Below are 20,820 nucleotides of genomic sequence, written 5' to 3'. Positions count from 1 at the left end.
TTGCTTAGTATGCCACACAGGAAATTCCTTAAATATGAGACATGCCTAAAGCCCAGTGAGAGAAGAACATCTTAGATTTCTGAGTGGCCATTTGATGTTATTTTGCCATATGTTTGTTTATGTAGCTGTCATTTGCCATTTGGAATGTCTCACTGAGGAGTTACTTTGCTTCCTGAGTAGAAAGTCTCCAATTTAGGAAAGTGTCAACCATTCCTATTTCCATAGCAAACCAATTATTAAAAAAAAAAAGTAATCTGTGTGAGACATTGGGGATTAATAGGTCAGAATAACTAGCTAGCACTTAGCAATAAGGTTTATTAGTGAAAACTTATTAAGTGTTTGAATTCACAGCTTAATTATAACTGTGATGGCTATGACAGTACTGCTGTGGAATTCTCTAAGTATCTAACAAGTTTAATTTAAAAATAAAAGTTAAAAAATTATAACATAAGCTCTTACAATACAGTGAAAATAAATATTTAATAGACTTAGCATTGCCACATGCAACAACTCTGCAGAGACTAAGATGGGGTCTAATTATTTAAAGCAGAAGCATTTCACTGACTATATTCATTAAAGTACAGATTTGAATTCCAGTTACAGAAATGTATTTTTAGATCTAGTTGGAGCTCTTCATCACCATGAAACAGCCTCAGATAATCTAAAATTGAGAACTAATTTGTGGCTGGATGTTTAAGGTCTTGATATATATCATGATCCTTAAAAGGAGAAATTATGTTGTTATTATTATTTTATTTTTATTTCTGTATTTGCAAAGGAGCTAAGGAAATGAAGTTGAGATGCTGATAAAATTGGGACTTTGCTCTGGTTACAGTGGCAATTCAGAGCTGAGTTTCAGATCTAACTGTATGGAAATTCTGAAAACTTCCAGGAGATAATGGGAATGTTATGCAATAATTTGGTTTTAGAAGAGTCTAGCTAGACTTAAATACAGAAAATTAGTTCCTTTCATTTGGGGGCATGGCTAGGTTAGTCTGAAAATCCAAAAGAGTTCAAGATTCTGGTTTTGGACCTTCTATTTAACCTTCTGTTAATGCACAGAAATTCTCTTAGATTGTCTAGTGCTTATCTTCAGTCAAGTAGAAAAGCTGTTCTTGAGTGAACAGAAATGAATATTTATGAGGAAGTTAATTTTTCTCTGCATTACTGTTTATCAAGGGTGCAATGTATGTGTCTGTCTTTTTTCTTTATTAATGAGGCTTGGTATGACCTTTGTAAGAAGACCCCAGTACATGTGGGCTTTGGTAGAGAAAATAACTGCACCTGAGAAGAAAAAAATCCAGAATGGATAGGTTAATTTTAAAGCAGTGATGCCATGTTAGGTTCTGCTATACAAAGAGAAGAAAGATTTTTCTTACTGTAGTACTGGTGGAAATAGAGTTGAAAGTGGATGTTGCAAACTACATGTTCCTGCATGTTAGAATGTGATGCAAAATCCAGTCAGTAGTCACAGCTCTGTTTTCCTATTGTACCTGCTGCTGCTGAGAGACCAGCATTTGTTCTGGAATCAGATGGCCTCGTTTTCTCTGTGTAAATTTGTACATGGCAATACTGTCTGAAGCAGAATTGAATTTTAGTAGATTTTGAAAGATGGAAGGTAATTTTTGAAAATTATTTAAGTATTTGTAGAATAAAACCAGCAAAAGCCATTTTAATAAATGTTAGGTTATTGACTAATAAGACTACTTAGAAGATAGATATTTGGACTCCATTTTGTTGAAAAATGAAAAAAATAGCAGCAAAGTTTTTATACAGTAGTTGTGCCGAGTCTAGAATAGAATGACTCTTTTAACCTGAGAACTATAGGGACAGTTTTCAGTGTCACAAGGATTTAAATTTGCTGTGTGACAACGAGATGGCTGTGATAGAGAGCTGTCCTAGTACTGGCTCCATCACAGTGGGACCAGAAATGATGGTGCTGAAGGGAGCTTTTCAGGTTGCTGTGCATTTCTGGGTCACGGTAAGTATTGGCATGAGCTTTTGCTGTGCTTTACGCAGGAAAGGTGAAACTAGAAGAATGTGTTTAGCTCTCCTCCTGCTTTCCTTTTAATATTTGCCTCCTGTAAGGTTAATACAGCTTATTTTATCCTTCTGCTGCAACTAGCCTTGGGAGGATCATCACAGTGGAAGTGGCATGGCCATTTCACTGTGTTATTCTCATAAAGTGCCTCTGAGAGACAGCTACAGGCAAGAGGAGCTATGCAGATGCCCTCCTATTTGGCATGAGACAGAAAAAAAATGATCATAGAATCACGTTTGAGTTTGAGTGCCAGGGTCCTTACAGCTCATCTTGTTCCAGCCCCCCTGCCATGGGCAGGGACTCCTTCCACGAGACCAGGCTGCTCAGAGATCTATCTAGCCTGGCCTTGAAAACTTCCAGGGATGGGGCAGCTACAGCTTCTCTGGGCAGCCTGTGCCTCAACACCCTCACAGTAAGGAATTTCTTTGTAACATCTAATCTGAACCTGCCCTGTGTCAATTTAAAACCATGTCCTATCATTACAAGCCCTTGTAAAATATCATTCTGGCTCTCTTGTAGGCCCTCTTTAGGTACTAGAAAGTGCTGTAAGGTCTCTCTGGAGTTTTTTTCTCAATGCTGAACAACTCCAACTCTCTCAGCCTGTCTTCATAGGAGGGGTGTGCCAGCCCTCTCGTCATCTTCATGGCCCTCCTCAGACCCTCTCCAGTAGGTGCCTGTCCCTCTTATGTTGGGGGACCCAGAGCAGGATGCAGCACTCCAGGTGGGGGCTCACAAGAGTGGAGTAGAGGGGCAGAATCCTCTCCCTTGCCCTGCTGCCCACACTGCTTTGCATGTAGCCCAGAACATGGTTTGCTTTCTGGACTACAGGTGTGCTTTGCTGGCTCATGCTGAGCATTTCCTCAACCTGCACCCCCAAGTCCTTCTCCTTGGGGCTGCTGTCAGTCCGGTCCCTGCCCAGCCTGTACTGGTGCTTGGGATTGCCCCGACCCAGGTGCAGGACTTTGCACCTGACGTTGTTGAACTTCATGAGGTTTGCATAGGCCCTTCTCAAGCCTGCCCAGATCTCTCTGGATGGCATCCCTGCCCTGCAGCATGTTGGCCACACCACACAGCTTGTTGTCATCAGTGAGCTTGCTGAGAATGCACCTGATCCCGCTGTCCCTGACAAAGACATTGAACAGCTCTGGTCCCAGCTGAGACCACCTAACATCACTTGTCACTGTTTTCCACTTGGACGTTGAACAGATGACCACAGCTCTTTTAGTGCCACCACCCAGCCAATTCCTTGTCCACTGACAGTGTGGGACTACATTTGACTACATGCATTTCATTTCATGTAAGGAAATTTGCAAAAGCTTGGGGTTTTTACCTTGTGAATGGACTTGGCAATGATCTTGGCTTGGTATCTTGAGAAGACCTATTCTGTACATGGTAGCAGATAATGCATTACACCTGCAGACTGGACTGAAATTCTTCTGAGGATCCATAAAGGTGGTTGCCCTCCCAATCTGATTTAGCCTCTGAAAATTATGAGAGGCTAGAAAGGTTGTTAAAGCTAAAACTGGGCTTACAGAAAAAGAATCCATGATTATCTATTTTCATGATGGAGGTGGCTGACTAAAAGTTAATTATAGCTCCGGCACAGAAATAAGATAGTAGATCTAGCAGCTAAAGGCTGAAACCTTTTTGTCAGTGCTTAGTCTTTGTCGCACATTTACGTTTGTCTCTGGCATGACTGAAGTGAAACCATAATCCTATTGTAGGCAATCCTTTGTAGGTAAGTATATAAAGAAATAATCTAGGATTAACATATCCAAAGTTTAAATTAATAAGGTTTGAATTAATATTAGCCCTACAGTCCTAAATGTTTTGAATTTTTTTAATATCTTCTCATGCATTTGAATTTCATTCTCCTCTTAGCATGAACAGCATCTGTTTTGTCTTCTTTTGTTTTTTACAACACACTTTTCAGAAACACTTGGGGCAACCAGATCACTCCTTTTCATGGAAGAGAGCAGTGCTAGAGCAGCTCTCAGCCCTTGTTCCTTGCGGCATTGCAGCTCTGGCACCTTCAGCTCCAAGCTCGGGCTCATCCAAAGCCGGCGGTTTTCAGTGCAGCGCTGCAGAGTCGCTGGGAGCACCTGGATCCGGCTGTTGCCTTGCAATGCGGGGATGCTGAGGGGGCTGCCCAGGCATGTGACAGGGCTAATACCCAGTTTGGGATTATAGAGGCTGTTTCCATCTGTTCTTGGCAGTGGCAGGTACCCAGTGTTTTTCCAGATGTTTTGGGTGATAAAATAACATCTACAGATTATTTATTTCAGACCTAAATAACATCTACAATTCATCAGAATATACAGGATTTATCTGATGCATTTGCTTTCAAAGGCTCTGAGAGGTTTGTGTGAGATTTTGGTGGATCTGTCTGTCAGCTATTCATACTGGAACAGAAACAGCATTTGAGACCAGAGTTTATACTTTACAGCTTGAAACTAGGGGTTTTTTTGTATCCTGTTCCTGTTAAATCTGATGATTGCAACAGCTGCTTTACCAACTTGTGATTTCAGTTTTGTTTTGACATTCCTGCTGGCATGCATGTGAATTTACTCCCTTCTTCTACTACTTTGTTTTGAAAAAAAGCCTGCTTCTTTGCTTGACTTTTGATAACTACAGTTTTAATTGCGTGCACTTTTCATGGGGAGTTGAACAATCTTCTGATCTTTGTATGGATGTTTTTTTAGCTTCCATTACATACATCTTCTTTTCTTTGAAACTATATGATGGCTAGGTTTTTGTATCTATGAGTTCTCCTCTAAAAATAAATTAGTGGCAATGCCTGATGAAAAAAAGTGAGTTCATGCTTGTTTTAAGCCATTTACCTATGTCTACGTTCATTTAAACTCCTCATTACTTATTTCACTAAAACTGTAGTAATTGTACTTAGGAGAAAAAAGGGGACTTTTATTAGAATTGATGCAACCTTTCTGTTGCAGTCCTTTCTTTCCTGATAATATTTGGATTTGCAACATGCAATTGTATGGTCAGTGCTTGGGAGTCTTTTCTTGCTCACACAGTTCCAGCTTGCTGGGCTTGCAGTCCAGAAAGCTTCTATAAAGAAAATCCCAAATAATTTAAAAAAAGACTAGAGGAGTGAATTAGGCTTTTAAACCATTGCTCTCTGGTTCATAGACCTTAAGTGTCCAAGTTCATGGTGAATTAAAGCCTGCATACCAATTTTGAAATTATTAATCAGTTCAAAGCTGTTGTACTGGTTAGAAGAAGCCTTTGAAAGATGATTAGATGCTGGCTTCAGGTGACTCAGGACTGGGTTATGGTGCTGGTTGTTTCTCATTCTGTTTCTTAGTGTCCATAGGATCATCCACAGCTCCAGGGTTACCTCTGGTACCAAACTCCTTCACTGGGTCTGAGTAATGTTATATTTCCTCCATTACTGCAGTTGCTTAGCTCAACTTTATATCATACTTAGGCCATTTTTTTCTGGAGACTCTGCTCTTATGTATTGAAGTATTTTGTGACATTAGTTGCTCCTCTCTCAAGCTTTGAAGATGTCTCTCATTTTTTGCTATGTCTAATATATTTGTGAGTATTTCTGACCCTCATTCTGGATGTTTTAATCTTTTTGTCAAGGCTAACAATTCAGGTTGGGCTGTCTCCTTAACATCTAAGTGTTGAACTCTGTTCTTGGTGGCTTTATTGATCATCCTTAACAGGTCCTGTGGCTGATGCAAACTTGCCTGTTAGAATAGCACTGATAGAACATCTTGTTATCACCTATTTCAGCAGATCCTTCAGTGCATCAATGATGATGCCTGTGTATTTTCTCTTACCTCCTTTCCTGTTGTTTCTTTTTAAGCGCTTTACCTTTTGTTTTACAGAGGTTTTTTTCTACTTCTGTGGGGGAGCAGGAGTTGGCAGTGTCTTGTTTCCTTTCTTTCACACAGTCCTATTACTGCAGTTATTCTGCCATCTTGGACACTTTTGGACAGCACAACCACTACATGATGTAACAGTGTCCCCCCTTTCTGAATTCATTTGGAAATTGCTGCTTAAATGCACATAAGCTTTTTGCAGTAGCTTTTCTCAGTGGGTGGGAATTTCTTTAAGTTGGACCTGAGAGGGGATTTATTGTTGCAAATTTCTATTACCTCTGGTATCAGTCACTATAGGTGTTCTGGCATCCTTAATGTTTTGATTTGATTTGGTTTTCTCACAGTATGTAGACAGTCTGGTTCCAGGTGACTCCATTTGAGGAAAGCCAAGGTGGTATGTCATGTGTATGTGGATGTTAGCAGTGCTCTCTTAAGCAAAAGTTTCATGGTTCTACCAATTTCTTAGCATTTTAACTTTGCAAACGGACCTCTTGCTACTTCATTCTTCTTCTTAGAAATTGTTCCGTTGTAGAGTTTTTCATTAAAAGGTGTTTCGGGAAGCATTGTCTGACAGTAATGACAGATAATTGTAGACTTTGTTATCTTATGGTTAGCTGTCTGGTGGGTAATGTTGCATAACTGTCAGGTTTTTGTGTTTTGTTTGAAACTTATCGTGGCATAATTAGGCTGTAATCAGTTCCTGGGGTAAAATTAATTTCTTTGTGTTCTCTCTGATTATCAGTCACCTTGCCACCTTAAATATGACTATATTTGATTTTGAGAGGATTATGAAACTTCTGCAAGTGATTTTTATCAGTTACATATGCAAATTTTGCCACCAGGACTATTGTTTTCTATACAGAATGCTTGTTTTGCAATTTTGCTGCCAAGTTCAGCCAAATTTTCCTCCAAAACATTTTAGGCTTGTAGAGTGTTGTTATGAATATATTAGCGAGCATATGAAGAAGAAATTATCGATTTAGTCTCCCCACTGATCTCAGTTTATTTTGGGCAGCTGCTCTTCGGATACTTGTGACACTTTATATTCATTTTGGGATGTTTGATGAAATGAGAAGATGGGGGAGTCATGGGAGAGAGAGTTTTGGGGTCACTGCTTAGGTAAAACAAACTAGGGATATTATTTAAAGGAAATTAGTCTCTGTTGGTTCTGCAGAACAAGTTTGTTAAAAGCAAATTATTTCTGTTTGCTGTCTTACAATTTCTCTCAAATAATTTCTTAACAACTCTTTAACAAGTTGCATTATGTCGCCTATTGTTTTCCCCAATTAGTATAATCTTTTATCTATGTGTAAAAGACCACTTCTGGTTTACTCCTAATTCGTATATTGTGCTCTTTTAAGAGATCTGGGTCAGCCTACAGGGAAAGATGGCTGAGAACAAATAAGCATGTTTTGGGAGATAGCTGTTAGGGAAAAAAGGAATGAGGGAGTCAGAGCAAAGGGCTGAGAGTTTAGTGTGGGCTCTCAGACACACAGAAATTGCAGGAAGAAGCAGAGGGCAGATAGCCAAAACTTTGAAATAATAGAAAATGACAGTAAATGGGGATCAAAGGTCAGAATTTGTTACAGCTCAGAAAACCCCAGAGCTGGCTCTCACCAAGCCTACGAGCAGAGGGCCATCTGCAAGGAAAAACAGGGTAGGAGTTGGTTTACAGACTATTTTGTCCTGAATGCTCTGTCTTCATTTAAGAAATTAAGCAATCTGTGTTATGTTGAAGAAGGCAGATAATACATTCAAAAGCGTTTTTTTTCTGGAACTCAGTGTAGGAAGAAAGGTCTGAGTTGGTTCTCCTTAAACATCTTGTTGCCTTTGGATTTGATCGTAGTCTGTAACTTAAGTTTTAGCCATTGCTCAGTCCCCTACCTCCAGCAGCAGTGGGAAGTTACCACTGGATCTTCCTGCATTAAATGTGCCCTGGATAAGATAGCATTAGCAGTGATTTAAATTCTAGCTGGCATTAGAGAGGGAGCATCCTTATGACAGGTCAAAAAACGCCATGTGGCAGATGCAGAAGACTAATGTCAACACGGAGAGCATGGATGTTAGAGAGGTCATGGACTTCTTTATGGCAATGCCACATAAACACAGCATTTGGTTATGAATTTCATGAACCACTCTGTCACCATTGCATTGTCCCGTCTTTGTGGGTTCTCCTGCTTGAAACTGGTCCTGCAGGATAGAATTTTATTTGTTTTTAGATGCTGGTGATGGGATCAAAGATATGATTGGGATTGGCTTCTTCCCAGAAAACAAATTTATTCTATTGAGACCGTTGAGCACTTTGCCCACACAGTAGTCTGAATGGATTTTTCCTTCTGTGTTTCTTCTAGCAACCCCTGTTGGGCTGAGAAACCTTAAATTCTGACATTATAGAAATATCTTTGTATCTGGTGTAATGTTCCATTTTTCTTGCTCTCAGGGGTCAGCATTTCTTCCTACTGCTGCTGCATTTTTCTGGCCGTCACTGACACTGGAAGATGCTTCCTCCATCCTAAGCCTTGTGATAAAATGTTTCAGCCTAGCTCTTCAGCTTTGAGAAAGTGTGCCCTCTGATTCTGTTGAGTACACCTGAAGTAATGTGTATGGAAGTTGGGTACTTCTTGGTGGCAGAACTGCCTAGTTTTTAGATATGACTGGGATCATTGTGTGCTGCATCACCACAAGCTAACTTTGCCACTAGGCAAGGTTAGCAATAATGTGTTTAATGTATAGCAATGTATGGGTTTGGTACCAGACTGTGGAAAGGTAAATTTACAAAGTGCATTAAGTATGTTTAATGGCCCCTGTAGCCTTTGTTGTTGCAGCTTCTGAGTTGCCATTTTCTTCTCTTAAGCTGGGATCTCTTTTGATAATGCTAAGATCTCAATTTAAAATGTCTGGTGCTGCTTCTCCTTCTGAATTGCCCCTTTCCTTAGAGATAAGAACATAATGCTCATACTGGGGCAGCAAACATGCTGTGAAGTAGATGCTGGAGTAAGTGCAGAGGACACCAAACTGAAGTTTTTTAAAATTTTCCCTGAAATTTGAGACCTTGGATTTTGGAATGTGGGTTCTTTGAACACCTAACAAATGACAGGGCTTAAGTTGTCTTATGTTTTAAATTTTTACTGCGTCCTTTGGGGGATGAAGTCTGATTGTAACCTACTGAAATAAATTTGGGAAATGGTCAGCTCTTGATTTATTGTATCTAAATTTTGTACATGCATAGCTCCAGTTGGTCCCTTCTCTGTGTGTGGGAGGATGCAAGGCAGAATGCTGCAGAGCAGTAAGTACTCATCTACAGTGTCAGACTGAACAGCCTCAATTACACTGTGACTAAGTACATATAAGGGTATTCTATTTTGAAGTTTAACTTATGATTGCACTTCAAAGAACCATATATTGCAGCAATTTGGTACTTTTAACACAGCTAGAATAGTAAGACTGGGTATATCCATTAGTAGAAGCAAATAAAAATCAGAGTGAGATGAAATAGGAGTACTTGAAAATGTGATTAGATATATCTGTTGAGGTTTCTAAAGATTGGTGTCTGGTCTACAGAGTACATTGTACTACTTCCTTCTTTCAGGTATTATTTTGAATGAAAATGAGCTAAAATTAAATATTTCTTAGATAAACAGTCCTGTAGTTAATCTGATTAATGCTGATTTTTTCATGATTGTAACTAGGACTGAAGGTCTTAAGATAGCCGGTGAATATTAAATCTACTTTATTAAAATGTGTGACCTAGAATGAAAAACTTCACAAATTTCTGGGGAATTATTTTGATTTTGCCATTTTTAGTACAAGGAATATTTTCTTCTGTAAGATAGGCTTCCTGGGTGCAAATGTTATTGCAGAGATTATTGGGTTTTTGTAAGAGGTAGCAAAAAATAAACTTTTTCCAGGAGAGTTATTTAGATATTTCTTCTTTTTCCACCAATTATCCTATATAATACTCATTAGCAAAACAAGAAGCTGCATACCTAACCTCTTTGAAATCTAAACATGGTAATTTACTAAATATAGAAATGTATATCTTTATGTAAAAGGGTGCCAACTTTCTTTAATATATTAATATAAGGACTAAACCTGTTGTTAAAGAAAAAGCTGTCAGAAAATTGCTTTTGGTGGGAATTTGTGCTGTCAAAGGTACTGTATATAGTTTTGAATAGCTATTGAATATTGAATATTTAAAACTAAGGTCTTGACTAAACTGAACTTGCAAATAAAGATAAATTCTTAAAAGGAGTCTTTCCACTTGTGGTCCAGATGTAAAGAATAGACAAGTAGCAGAAAAAAGAGAGATCTTGGTTGGACTTCTTTCATTCCTTTAGTGCTCAGTTACCATGGTACTGTAGCAGGAGACCGTAGCTACGAGGGAAATGGTGCTGGTGTTGTGATGCCATTGTTAAGGTTTTTCATGAGTTTCCAATACAAACAATTCACATTTCCTTTTGTAATAGCTCGGTAGGATTTTCTTCAAATACTAGGAGGGATGCTTCCCATTTAGAAGAGTATATTGAAGAAGTCTTTATAGACTATTGTGTTTTGTCCATAGCTACTGCAGGAACTACACAGCTTGCTTTCAAGGCCAGCGGTTTACTAGCATAGCAGACAGGCAGCTTGTCAGTTCAAGCCAGTAATTTAAATCTTTGGTGCTAGTCAAAGCTGTCAACTTAATAACAGCATACTGCATAAACAAGCTGGAGGGCTTACTCTAGGTCATTAGTATGGGAAGTTTCACATACTGAATTGATGTTTATCACTGCAGATTATTTGAAAAACAAGGCTTGTTTGAAGGAAAGGTGCTTTGTGCTTACAGCCTTGGTCATGACAGTGGGTAGTACAAGTCACTTCAGATGTGAAGCGGTATTAGATAAGTTTTGATTTTTGAAGAAGAAGAGGGTCGTCTGGTTGGTTTTGGATTGTGTTTTCTTAAAGGCACACAGGGCAGAGGGGGCAGATTGGGGTGGTAGCCAGTGTGCCATAGCAGGAAAGATCTGCTTTGCAAGGCCTTCTCTCACCACTAAGATGGGTGAAGGAATAGCACGGGAAGTTGAATGAGTAATGGAGCATATACAAAGATTTGGCTACTATGATCCAGTACACAGGGGACACATATACATCAGAGTCATGTAAATTCTGGTAATAATACATAAAAAATAATCAGTACTTCCTGTTTTTATGCCACTTTTTCCCCAGGATCGCCAAAATGTTTCATCAGCAGTAGAGCAAAAGATCTCTCAGGTTTAAGTAGTGTATATATGAGGATTATTTTTTTCACCTCAAGACAGTGTTATCCTTTAGGGCAATGAGTAAGATACACGCTCTCCTGTTTGAAGTAAAAATTGAAGAGCAGTGAAGTGCTATGAAGCTTTCAGTGATTGTGACTCAGGTGTTGGGTTTTGTCTTGTTCGCTGATTGCAGTCAGTCACAACCCCTGCACCATCAGGAATTGTAGCAAGATACTGGCTCACTGCTTTGAAGCTGTGGTGTTTTGAGTCTACCAGTCCTCCTCCTTGGAGGCTTAATGGGCTTCTGGTGGCCAGTTTTATTAAAGGACTGACTGGCAAGGTCCTCACTAATGTGTAAAGCTGAAGAGGATTGTGCCATAAGGGTTTAGTAAGAGGAAATTTGCCTGTGTATTTAGAAATATGAAGATATTTTAAACATGGAACAGTTTGACTACCACTGTCACAGAATTCCTTAAACAGTAAAAAAAAAGTGTCTGTACTGTCTGGAAGCATTTAATTATTGAAAACAGGAGCATCTACTATATAATGAACTGCAGTTATGCTGCTAAAATAAATTCATATTTTGTAGTTATCAATTTTCTTTAGATTAGAGTCAGGACTAATTGCATGCATTTTGCAGTGGATTGATATTTCAAAGGGAGATTGTTCTTCCTTTTTTCTTGTCTAGAATTTGCTTTATGTATCTCTTAAATTTTTTAATAAGTAAAATATGCCTGAACAGATGATGTGTTCTAGTTAGCCATATATAGCTACGCTAAAGATCTGAAAGTTCCCTTGTTAAATGTCTTAAATATTTAATTTCTTTTTTGTATAAGCAATTTTAAAGTTTTTGTTCAGGAAGAGTTGCCCATATCCCATCTTACTATTTTGATTTTTAAAAAGTAAATGAATAAAATAAAGAGATTAGTTTTCTGGCTGAAGATGTGGGATGATGGGAAATGTACAGCTGCTTAATATGTTTTCAGAAATGAGGCTGGAGAATATAAAAAGTAAATACTGTCAGAAACATGGAAGAAAACATTATTTAAGCCTTTTATGTTCTGGTCAATGCAGATGAAGTCATGTACATTCTTTTACATAATGTGCTCCTTTAATGGTCCTGCTGGAAATAGACTTCTTGGCAGCTGTGCAGTACAGAACAAGATGGATAAAGTTCTGTTCCTGTTTTGAAATGCTGTAAGTGTGAGCATGTCAGAATTGTAGTAAGACAAATTCAGTCTTTTTTACTTTTCAGTGTCATCCATTTGATGCTAGTTAAACGAACTGTTAAATTACTCAGAGCACATCTGAAAAAAAAACCATCATTTGTCAGTAGTTTTTGGAGTGAAATCTTCTGGATCCTTACCCTGCTGAGGAGATGGAAGGGTGTAGTGCTGAGCATGATTGACTCCATGGTGAAAAACTGCATTTCACTCCTTTATTTCTTCGTGAAGACCTTGCTGGATCTTTAGATCACATGGCATTCTTCAAATACCTTTATCACATGGGTTTCTTAGGAGCTGGAAACATGTATACTTTTAGCCATGGGATCAATTGTTGTCTTATGGGTTCTGTTTTAGCAAAGATGTAAGTGTGCATCATTTCATCCTGGTTAAGCAAAGCATTAAAATCTATGGTATGTGTAGATACTCAAATTCACTGCGGTTCTGTAGTTACAGGTGTTCTGAAGTGTTCTACTGCAACTGCACTGCAGTCCCTAATGCACATCCCCTGTGTTTCGAATTCCCAGTATGAGCTGACAGCTGGTTACCAGTCAGTTATCATGTGCTGTGATTTGTCTCCTGTACCCTCAAAAGATTCTAAAGCACTGAATGTTTGCAAAAGTAGCAAGCCAGAACAGTGCACACCTCCATATGTGGTATGACAAAGTGACTGAATACCTTGTATTTTCATCGTAAAGCCTTGCAGATTTATAGCTGCCGCAGCTTTAATGATGAATAAGAGCTACCCACACAAAGAAAGAGATCTAATGGTGACTGAAGGCAAGTGAAATTGAATATATGCTCCTTATACAGCAGTGTGTGGGAGACACATTTGTAACATACTGAGTATCTGAGCAAAACCATGTGTCATGTTTCCTTAGGTTCTCAACAGGAGATGTGTAGAAGCAGCAGTGATGACAGGCCTGGCTCTCAACTGCAGCATAAACAAGAAGTCCTTGTTTGACAGAAAACACTACTTCTATGCAGATCTGCCTGTAAGTATGCAGTCAGCATGGCTGGTCCCTCCTGGGCTCTGGGAAGGACAAGTCTGCAGTACGGATAGCAGTAGGGCAGGAGTGCAGAGATGCTGCTTCTGTTTTCAGTCAGTGCTCTGCTCACCCCAGCAGGATGCTGCGCTGTGCCCTGATGGAATAGGCAGCTGTACCCTTGTGCTCACTGATTGAATATGATTGCTCTGATTGCTGACTCCTTGCTTAGCTGCACAATTCCAGTAGCCTAATGTAATTGGATTGGGAGCTGGAGCTGATTTGTCCCTTAAGTTTTCCATTCCTGGTGTTTTGTACTAATTGTCTGTTAGGGCAAAAGCAATCTGATAAAAGTCCTTCATTTAAAGTGAATGTATAACTAACACAGGCTCCAGTGGAATAAACACAGTAGGATCTTTTTTGTGTGTGCTTAGGGACCTAAAAATATTTAATTTCCCTTCAAAACTTTCCTAGTCGTGGTTCCAATAAATGAAAAAACCAAAACAACTGAGGAATCGAGTCTTTGCAGTGCGGTTTGTTGGTAGATTTCATATGTGTAGAAGGTGCCACTGGAAATCAGATGTATTTTGCTGCATTTGATATGGATGTAGAAATACTGAAATAGTTTGAGAACCTGACTTCTGTCCGTGCAACAGGATGCAGCAGTGTTTGAGCCTTTTTTTTGTCTCTAATGACATTACACCTTTCTAATTTGTAACTTATTTTTGCATGAGCTTATTGGTACTGAATGTTCTGTTTAACACTAATCTGTCAAAGGGAGGAAGCTATTTTTATTTTCTTTGGTTTTGGGGTGAAGATCTGATGACATGAAAATAAAAATATGTGGGTTTATTTTATTTGGGCAAGATCAGGCATGTTAGCTTATCCTGTCTTTAGGTGAGGACTCTCAGACATCCAGAGAAGCAGAGTGGGAGACCTCTCAGATCCCAGATGAATCTGTAGAGGTGCTGTATTATTAACCAATTACTTTCTTTCTCACTCTTGTTCAGGTATTGAAAATATTTTGAAGTTACACAAAACATTTTAAAATACAATTGCTTCCCACCTTAGAAAGAGAATTATATTATAGTTGTCCAGTGGAAACCTGGATCTCAGAAAGGATTTCTGTTTTATTTTTTTCTAGGTTGTGAACTTGTGGCTCTTCTGTGAAGTTGCTATAATTTTGATTTGGTTTCTGGGGATAACTTTGCAAATATTTGTAAGCCATTAAGAGGCCCTTTTACTGGGAGCTGTGCAGTGACCTGCTGGGAATGTGAAAAGCAAACTTAGCAGTTTGAATTGCCAGTACTTTTTTTAAACATGTAGAACTGTGTTAAAGCCCACTGCAAGACCTGAAGGGAAAAAAGGTGAAATAGCAGGAAATAAATATGACTTTAGAAATTCCTTTACGCATCATGAAGAAACATCAAAAACATCACAGACAAATTGTTTGCAATTTACTTTTAGTGCTTACTCTGTTAAACTGAAATCACTCTCATATTCTTGTGATGCCTGCTGCTGTCAGTCTACTGATAGCTGCTATATGGGTGAATGGTGTCCTGGGAAAGAATCCACGTCCATGTGTCCAAGAGAACAGTGGAGGTGGAAGAAACTGTGGGACTCTGCAGACATGAATTACAGGATCCTCTGGTTACAGAAGCATGGAGATTTGGTCAGGGAGATGCTGACATGTTTTATTAGTTGGAAACATGTAATTCTGGCTTTTAACTGACTGACTTCTGCAGTTTAAGCACTGACAATAAACTGCCCGACCTACATTTCATAGTGAACAGTCTAGTCAGGAACCCTGTAATAAGATGCAGAGTTTAGGCTAATGAGCTGACTAGAACAGATAAATCCAGCTCTTAGGGTCATTTGACAATGGGATTATTGTTACTCCTGAAAACAGGGCTTTGGATGGGAAATGGGATTCATATTATTTATTGTCACTCAATATTTCAGGCTGTAAAAAATTATTTTAATGAGAACTTCTAGGAGATGAGAAGAGCCTGTGATTAGCATAGGCTGCAGAGAGTCAGTTATTTTCTTTTTCTTACAGTGATTATGTCTGGTAGGTCATGCACCTCACTGCATATATAAATTGGGGTGTTGACAGGGCCAGACCTGTTCTCCATTCCAGTGCCCTGGAACTCACCATCTCTATATTTTGGAGTAAGCTTGTCATCCCTGTAAAATATACAAGTACTCCTCCCAAATAATTTGTTTCAAGCAGACTTTTTTTTAAATTTTCACCACTAGTGCCATAGGCAGGTGAGGAAGGAGGAAGCAAATGGAACCCCACCTCAGCTGTCTTTGATTCACTTCTCTATTTTCACATCATTGCAGTTATTCCAATACCTTGTCACTGGCAGCCCCTGTTTTGGCCAGCAGTTCCCTTTGAGTGCAGTCCCAGGCGTGAGGTGGCATTTACCAGCCGTGTGCCTTACATGGGGTTGCAGTGTCTTATCTTTTAAATTGCTACATTAATGAAATACAGCTTTCTCATTTTCTTGATTTCCACGCCTCCACCCCTTCCCTCTCCTCCCCTCTAATGAGTACAATTTGGAAGAGACAGAGGGGGATATGCCTCCTGTTGGGAGGAGGAGGAGGGATATCCCCAGCTTGGGGATGGAAGTACAGTCACTGGCTTCAAACAACATGTAACATGATCGTGGGACCACAGGCATGGAAGAACCTCCTCCAGTCCATTTCCTGCCCCAGGACAGTATCAGAGAAGTTTGTCATCCTTGGCAAGAGATTGTGCAGTTGATTATTGATTATTTCAGCATTAGTATGGTGTCGTATATTTGTCTGTATTGAGGAGTCCTCGTATTTTTTCCAGACTTCCAGCTTCTTACCATTATGTTGAATTTTAGACTCATCTTCTAGTTTGCTTCCTTTCCATTTAAGCAAAGTTACTTTTGAATTTACATGTGCATTTATTCTCTCTTATATAGGTCACTCAGAAAGATGTTGCATTTTTAGTTTTGTTCTTAGTCAATTATATTTGCACTTGGTCTGCTTTCTGAAAAGTGAATGTTTCAGTTGCATATAAAACTAATTTTGTTGACAGGCTGGCTATCAAATCACTCAGCAAAGAGTTCCTATTGCAGTGAATGGAAGTCTGTCGTACAGTCTCTGCATAGACAACAAGATGAGCCAGATGGTGACCAAAACTGTGAGGATTAAACAAATTCAGTTGGAGCAAGACAGTGGAAAAAGTCTCCATGATGATATAAGGAGCCAAACCCTTGTGGACTTGAATCGGGCTGGTAGGCCTGGATTATTTTCCTATTTTTCTCCTCCTTTTGGGTTAAGATGATTCTTTAAAGGTGTAAATAAATGACAGAAAACCGGCAAAAAATAAAAACAGCTTTATGGCTCTCTTCTTGAAAAAATAATTCATGAAAATGACTGTTACACTGGAAACAGACGAATACTTGATTTTTTTTTAATGGCCAGTAAACCTTTCCTACTTGCTGTTGGTTGATGGCAATTGGCAGTAGCAAGTTAGAAATCTTTTGGCTCCAGTTTGCTCAAAACTGTGTCAGTCACATAGAGCCACTCAGCTTTTTAAGCTCTGTACAGTATGTGCTGTTAAAAAAAATAAAATATTACAGATATAGTGAATCGAGTTTGTGTATAGGAAGAGCAGCTGTTGGAATCTGTTGGTGCATGAGTCAGTAATTTCTCTTAATTATTAGCTTTGAAGAAATGTAGATTTTCTCTTCTAACTTAGAAATTGTAAATGGAGTGATCCAAGGAGTGCACAACATGGGCAGCAACCTGGCTGGCCTGGCCTAACTGGGATGAAGTACTCTGGTGTCCATCAAAGCTGAGGGCTGTGGCTGCTCAGGTTCCTTGAAAGCTAGGTCCTGAAGCTAAAAACTAGACTACATCTGTTTACAGTTCTGCCTGCTCCAAAATTAGTTTAAGATAAATAATTTTGCATCTGGAACCCAATTGGCTTTAAATGAGAGTCCTTCTAGAGGAATGGGTCCTTCTGATGTGCATGTCATCAAAGGGTGGGGGTTGTCTGCATTTGTCAGTTACTTTAAAAAATTGCAGGAGAAGTTTTTATAGCAATCTGCAGCTAGGCCCATTGTTCCAGTTGCTAAATAATACATGGGGGTTTATGTGTTTCTTATATTTTTTTAAAGAAGTCCAAGTTCTTTCATGCGTTAGCCAGTTGCACTCTGATATGCCAAGATCAAAAGCTATTGTTGAAAATCTCCTATCTCTTTTCTTGGTAGGAGTTGGTCTCATGGAGGTTGTCATGGAGCCTGATATGTGCTGTGGGGAAGAAGCAGCTGCAGCAGTCAGGGAGCTTCAGCTCATTCTGCAAACACTTGGGAGCAGCCAGGCAGTCATGGCAGGTACTGAGGGGAGAAAGGCATGTTCCCTTGTCAACAGTAATTCTCTGCATTTGCTGGAGTTTTGCAGCTTCCTGTTACTTTTCTCTATGGTTGCTTATAATGCATAGCCCTTTCTAGCTGTAATTTTACAATCCTCAGAGTGTTTCCTAATCTCTGCCATACTTATAGGCCTGCCTTTGTCTGCAGAGCTTTGCCATGCTAGATGATGTGTTTCCTCACACAATAATTTTACAGGATAAGGCTAGGCAGGAAGAAATGTCCCCAGGGTTCTTGTGGTGCTTCTCCCCATCTCTCTCTATCTTGCTTGGCGCAGCACAGAAGATCTGTAGCAAGGATTAATTGTAGGGTATGGAAGGGACAAAGGGACAAAGTAGTGGGAGCATGGATCACCTTCTAAGTGTCAGGTCTCAGCTAGTCATACAATTGATGTAGGCAGTAAACTTGTGCTGGTGTCATGGATGAGATGGAGTAAACAACAGCATGTACAGAAATGGATGCTGGGGTTAATTTTAGCCAAGATTACCTATCTTTGTGAGACCACTTCCTCTTGCAGGAAACGTTGCTTCTGGTACCAGCTCCTTCTGTAATTTTAAGGCCCCAATTTTCACAATACGTGATGTGCAGAAGCATAGCCTTCATTCAGCCTCCTCACCGCTGATTTTATCTCATTAATTGTAATACTCAGATCATGCCATTTTTCCTCAGTCTTTATGTTACCAAAATCTACAACAGGCACGTGGTTACAGGTAGCATATAGCAGACGTCTGCTTAAGTATTTAAAAGTGCTTTCAGGCATTCATCCCCTCCACACGTATCCACAATTAGCAGCTGCTTATTAGTGTTCACAGTGTAAGCTATATTTTTGCCTGTGACAGGTGGCCTCACTGTCTGGCAACAAATTCAGTCCATTTTACAAGTGGATATCTCCTGGAAAACTGAGTCAGAGCGGTCTATGCATCACACAATGAATGGGATCCAATAAATGTTGGCTACTGATGCAACTTTAATTTAATGTAGTGGGAAATAATAATAGCTAGACATTATCTATTTCTCTGAATCTTTTCTCACACAAGTGTCCCACATCTCAAATAAGGCACACTTGTCAGTATTAAGCAGCCAGTTTGGATGCTTCTCCAAGGGCCTTTGTGGGCATATCTATATACAGTCATTTTTCACTACTGAATTTGGGCCTAAGATTGCCATTGAAATTGCATTGTGGTATCTTTTATCGCAGGGAGATTTCTGACTTTATATGAGAATCCCAGTATTGGAAATATTTTTCTTCCAGGAAAGGTAGCTATAAAAGTATGTGGATTTTTTTTTTTTTTCTAAGTGAAGGTTTTAGGCGCTTTTGCATGTACAGTGAAAACATGTGCCCAGTTTTATCAGATGTTATTTCATTAACAGCAAACAAATGAAAAGACGCTTGCATTGTAAAGTAAAGGAAAGTAAGCTGGGCTTAAAGAAAAAAAGCCCTTTTTTGGGGTTTTTTTTTGCTTTGTTTTTTATTTTTTTTCTATTAGGAACTTTTGCAGCTTGGGTCTTTTGCTTATGCCTGATTAAATTCATTGGTCACACTGACACCTACATCCAAGTAGAAACAGGTCACGTCTCAAATGAAGCAAGGGCAGGACAAGACTATTCCTCGTTTGGAACAAATACAAGTTTCACCCCAAAGAGGGAGCACATGCAAAACACTTCCCTTGAAAGAGATGTTGGGTTATTCCAGCATCTTTGTCTCATTTGCATGTCTGGCAAGGCTCTGTGAAGACAGAGGAAATTAGTGTGCTGTCACCCAGCCTGCTTTTACAAATTGTACCAAGGTCTCGTCGGTCAGTTTAAATCTATTGACCGGAATGGGTTCTGAAGCCGTAGCATCCTCACAGTTTTAACTCTGAGTCATTTTGCACTCTCATTTATAATTCTGTAATATTATAATGTATCCAATCAGTAGGCATTTGTTTCTTTTTATCCATATTTAAAATAAAAAAATGACTTTAAAAAAAAAACACATGGAAAGGCTACAGATGCTCAATGTGTAATATGGGAAAAATAATGTTTCTTAACATTCCAGGATGTAATACAATCTCTCCTGTTTGTGTATTCCCAGCAGCTGATAACTGTGGCAAGGCTTTTCTTCTTGGAAGAGATGTCTTTAGAGGAACAATACTTAGAAAGATACAATTATTATTTCCTTGTGGTTGAGTCACTAAAAATTTTTAAGGACATTGATCCATTTTGGACTGAGAGTGCATGATGCTTTTATATAAAACTTTGTACAGTTTTTGGCAGCCAGGGACATTTTGAGGGGTAAGATTGCAATTTCCTGAAGGAGAGGAAGAAAATTACTAAAAAATCCACTGCTGCTTACATTTTGTCCTTGAGCTGTAAATTTCCAAGAACACCTTAGTAAATCTGTTCAACGTAACCTTAAGTTCTTGTGTTCCATGCTAGGGTAGTATATATCCATCAAATTGTAATTCCAAAAGGTATTTTTGTGCTGCTTTGAGAGGAATGGAAGCTCACAATCCACCACTTTGCTTGTCTGATTCTGCCCTTTATTTATGATCTGTGAATCAGAAGCTCTTTTCACTGTGGGGTTTAGAGGATCTGTGCTGCACTGCATCATGCAGTTTTCTGAGAGGAATTATGAGCAATGATTTAAAACTATTTTGAATGATTCAAGGCAGTCCCTTGAGATGAAATCACATACAGAAAGCTATGATGAAGTGGTTGTTACTCCGTTCTGAACATACAGAAGTCTGCTATTAAGGCTTTGCACATAACATGCAGTTTATTAAGGCATGCCAAGGATTTTAATTCTAGTGTAAAGGGCAGACTGTTCTGTTAATAAAATTTCCTTTTACAGAGGGTCAGCTGAGAGTGGATGCCAATGTTTCTGTGCATCACCCTGGAGAGCCTTATGGAGTGAGGACTGAAGTGAAGAATATCAATAGCATACGATTTCTGGCAAAAGCAATAGGTAAATGGTGGTTGCTTCATTACAAGAGCTTTGTAGGTATTTTATGTGGTCTGAGATGAAATATGTCAGGCTCCTGAGTGCAGTAATTGGCCTTAAATGCCCTGACAAACTTCACCTGGGTGT

At 39.2% G+C, this 20,820-nt stretch overlaps 1 protein-coding gene across 1 annotated transcript in view; it reads left to right on the top strand.

Annotated features, from left to right (window-relative positions):
* Positions 1-20,820, top strand: part of GATB (glutamyl-tRNA amidotransferase subunit B) — a 42,024-nt gene that overhangs the window by 2,609 nt on the left and 18,595 nt on the right. Inside the window, exons 3-6 of the mRNA XM_041480126.1 lie at positions 13,234-13,347; positions 16,412-16,610; positions 17,592-17,714; positions 20,584-20,697. Coding sequence (XP_041336060.1) covers positions 13,234-13,347; positions 16,412-16,610; positions 17,592-17,714; positions 20,584-20,697 — 550 coding nt within the window. The remainder of the gene's footprint in view (positions 1-13,233; positions 13,348-16,411; positions 16,611-17,591; positions 17,715-20,583; positions 20,698-20,820) is intronic.

This window comes from Pyrgilauda ruficollis, unplaced genomic scaffold (assembly GCF_017590135.1).
Source record: "Pyrgilauda ruficollis isolate IOZ18807 unplaced genomic scaffold, ASM1759013v1 scaffold5, whole genome shotgun sequence".
NCBI lineage: Eukaryota > Metazoa > Chordata > Aves > Passeriformes > Passeridae > Pyrgilauda > Pyrgilauda ruficollis.
The sequence above is the reverse complement of the archived record's forward strand: the minus strand, read 5'-3'. Positions and strand labels throughout refer to the sequence as shown.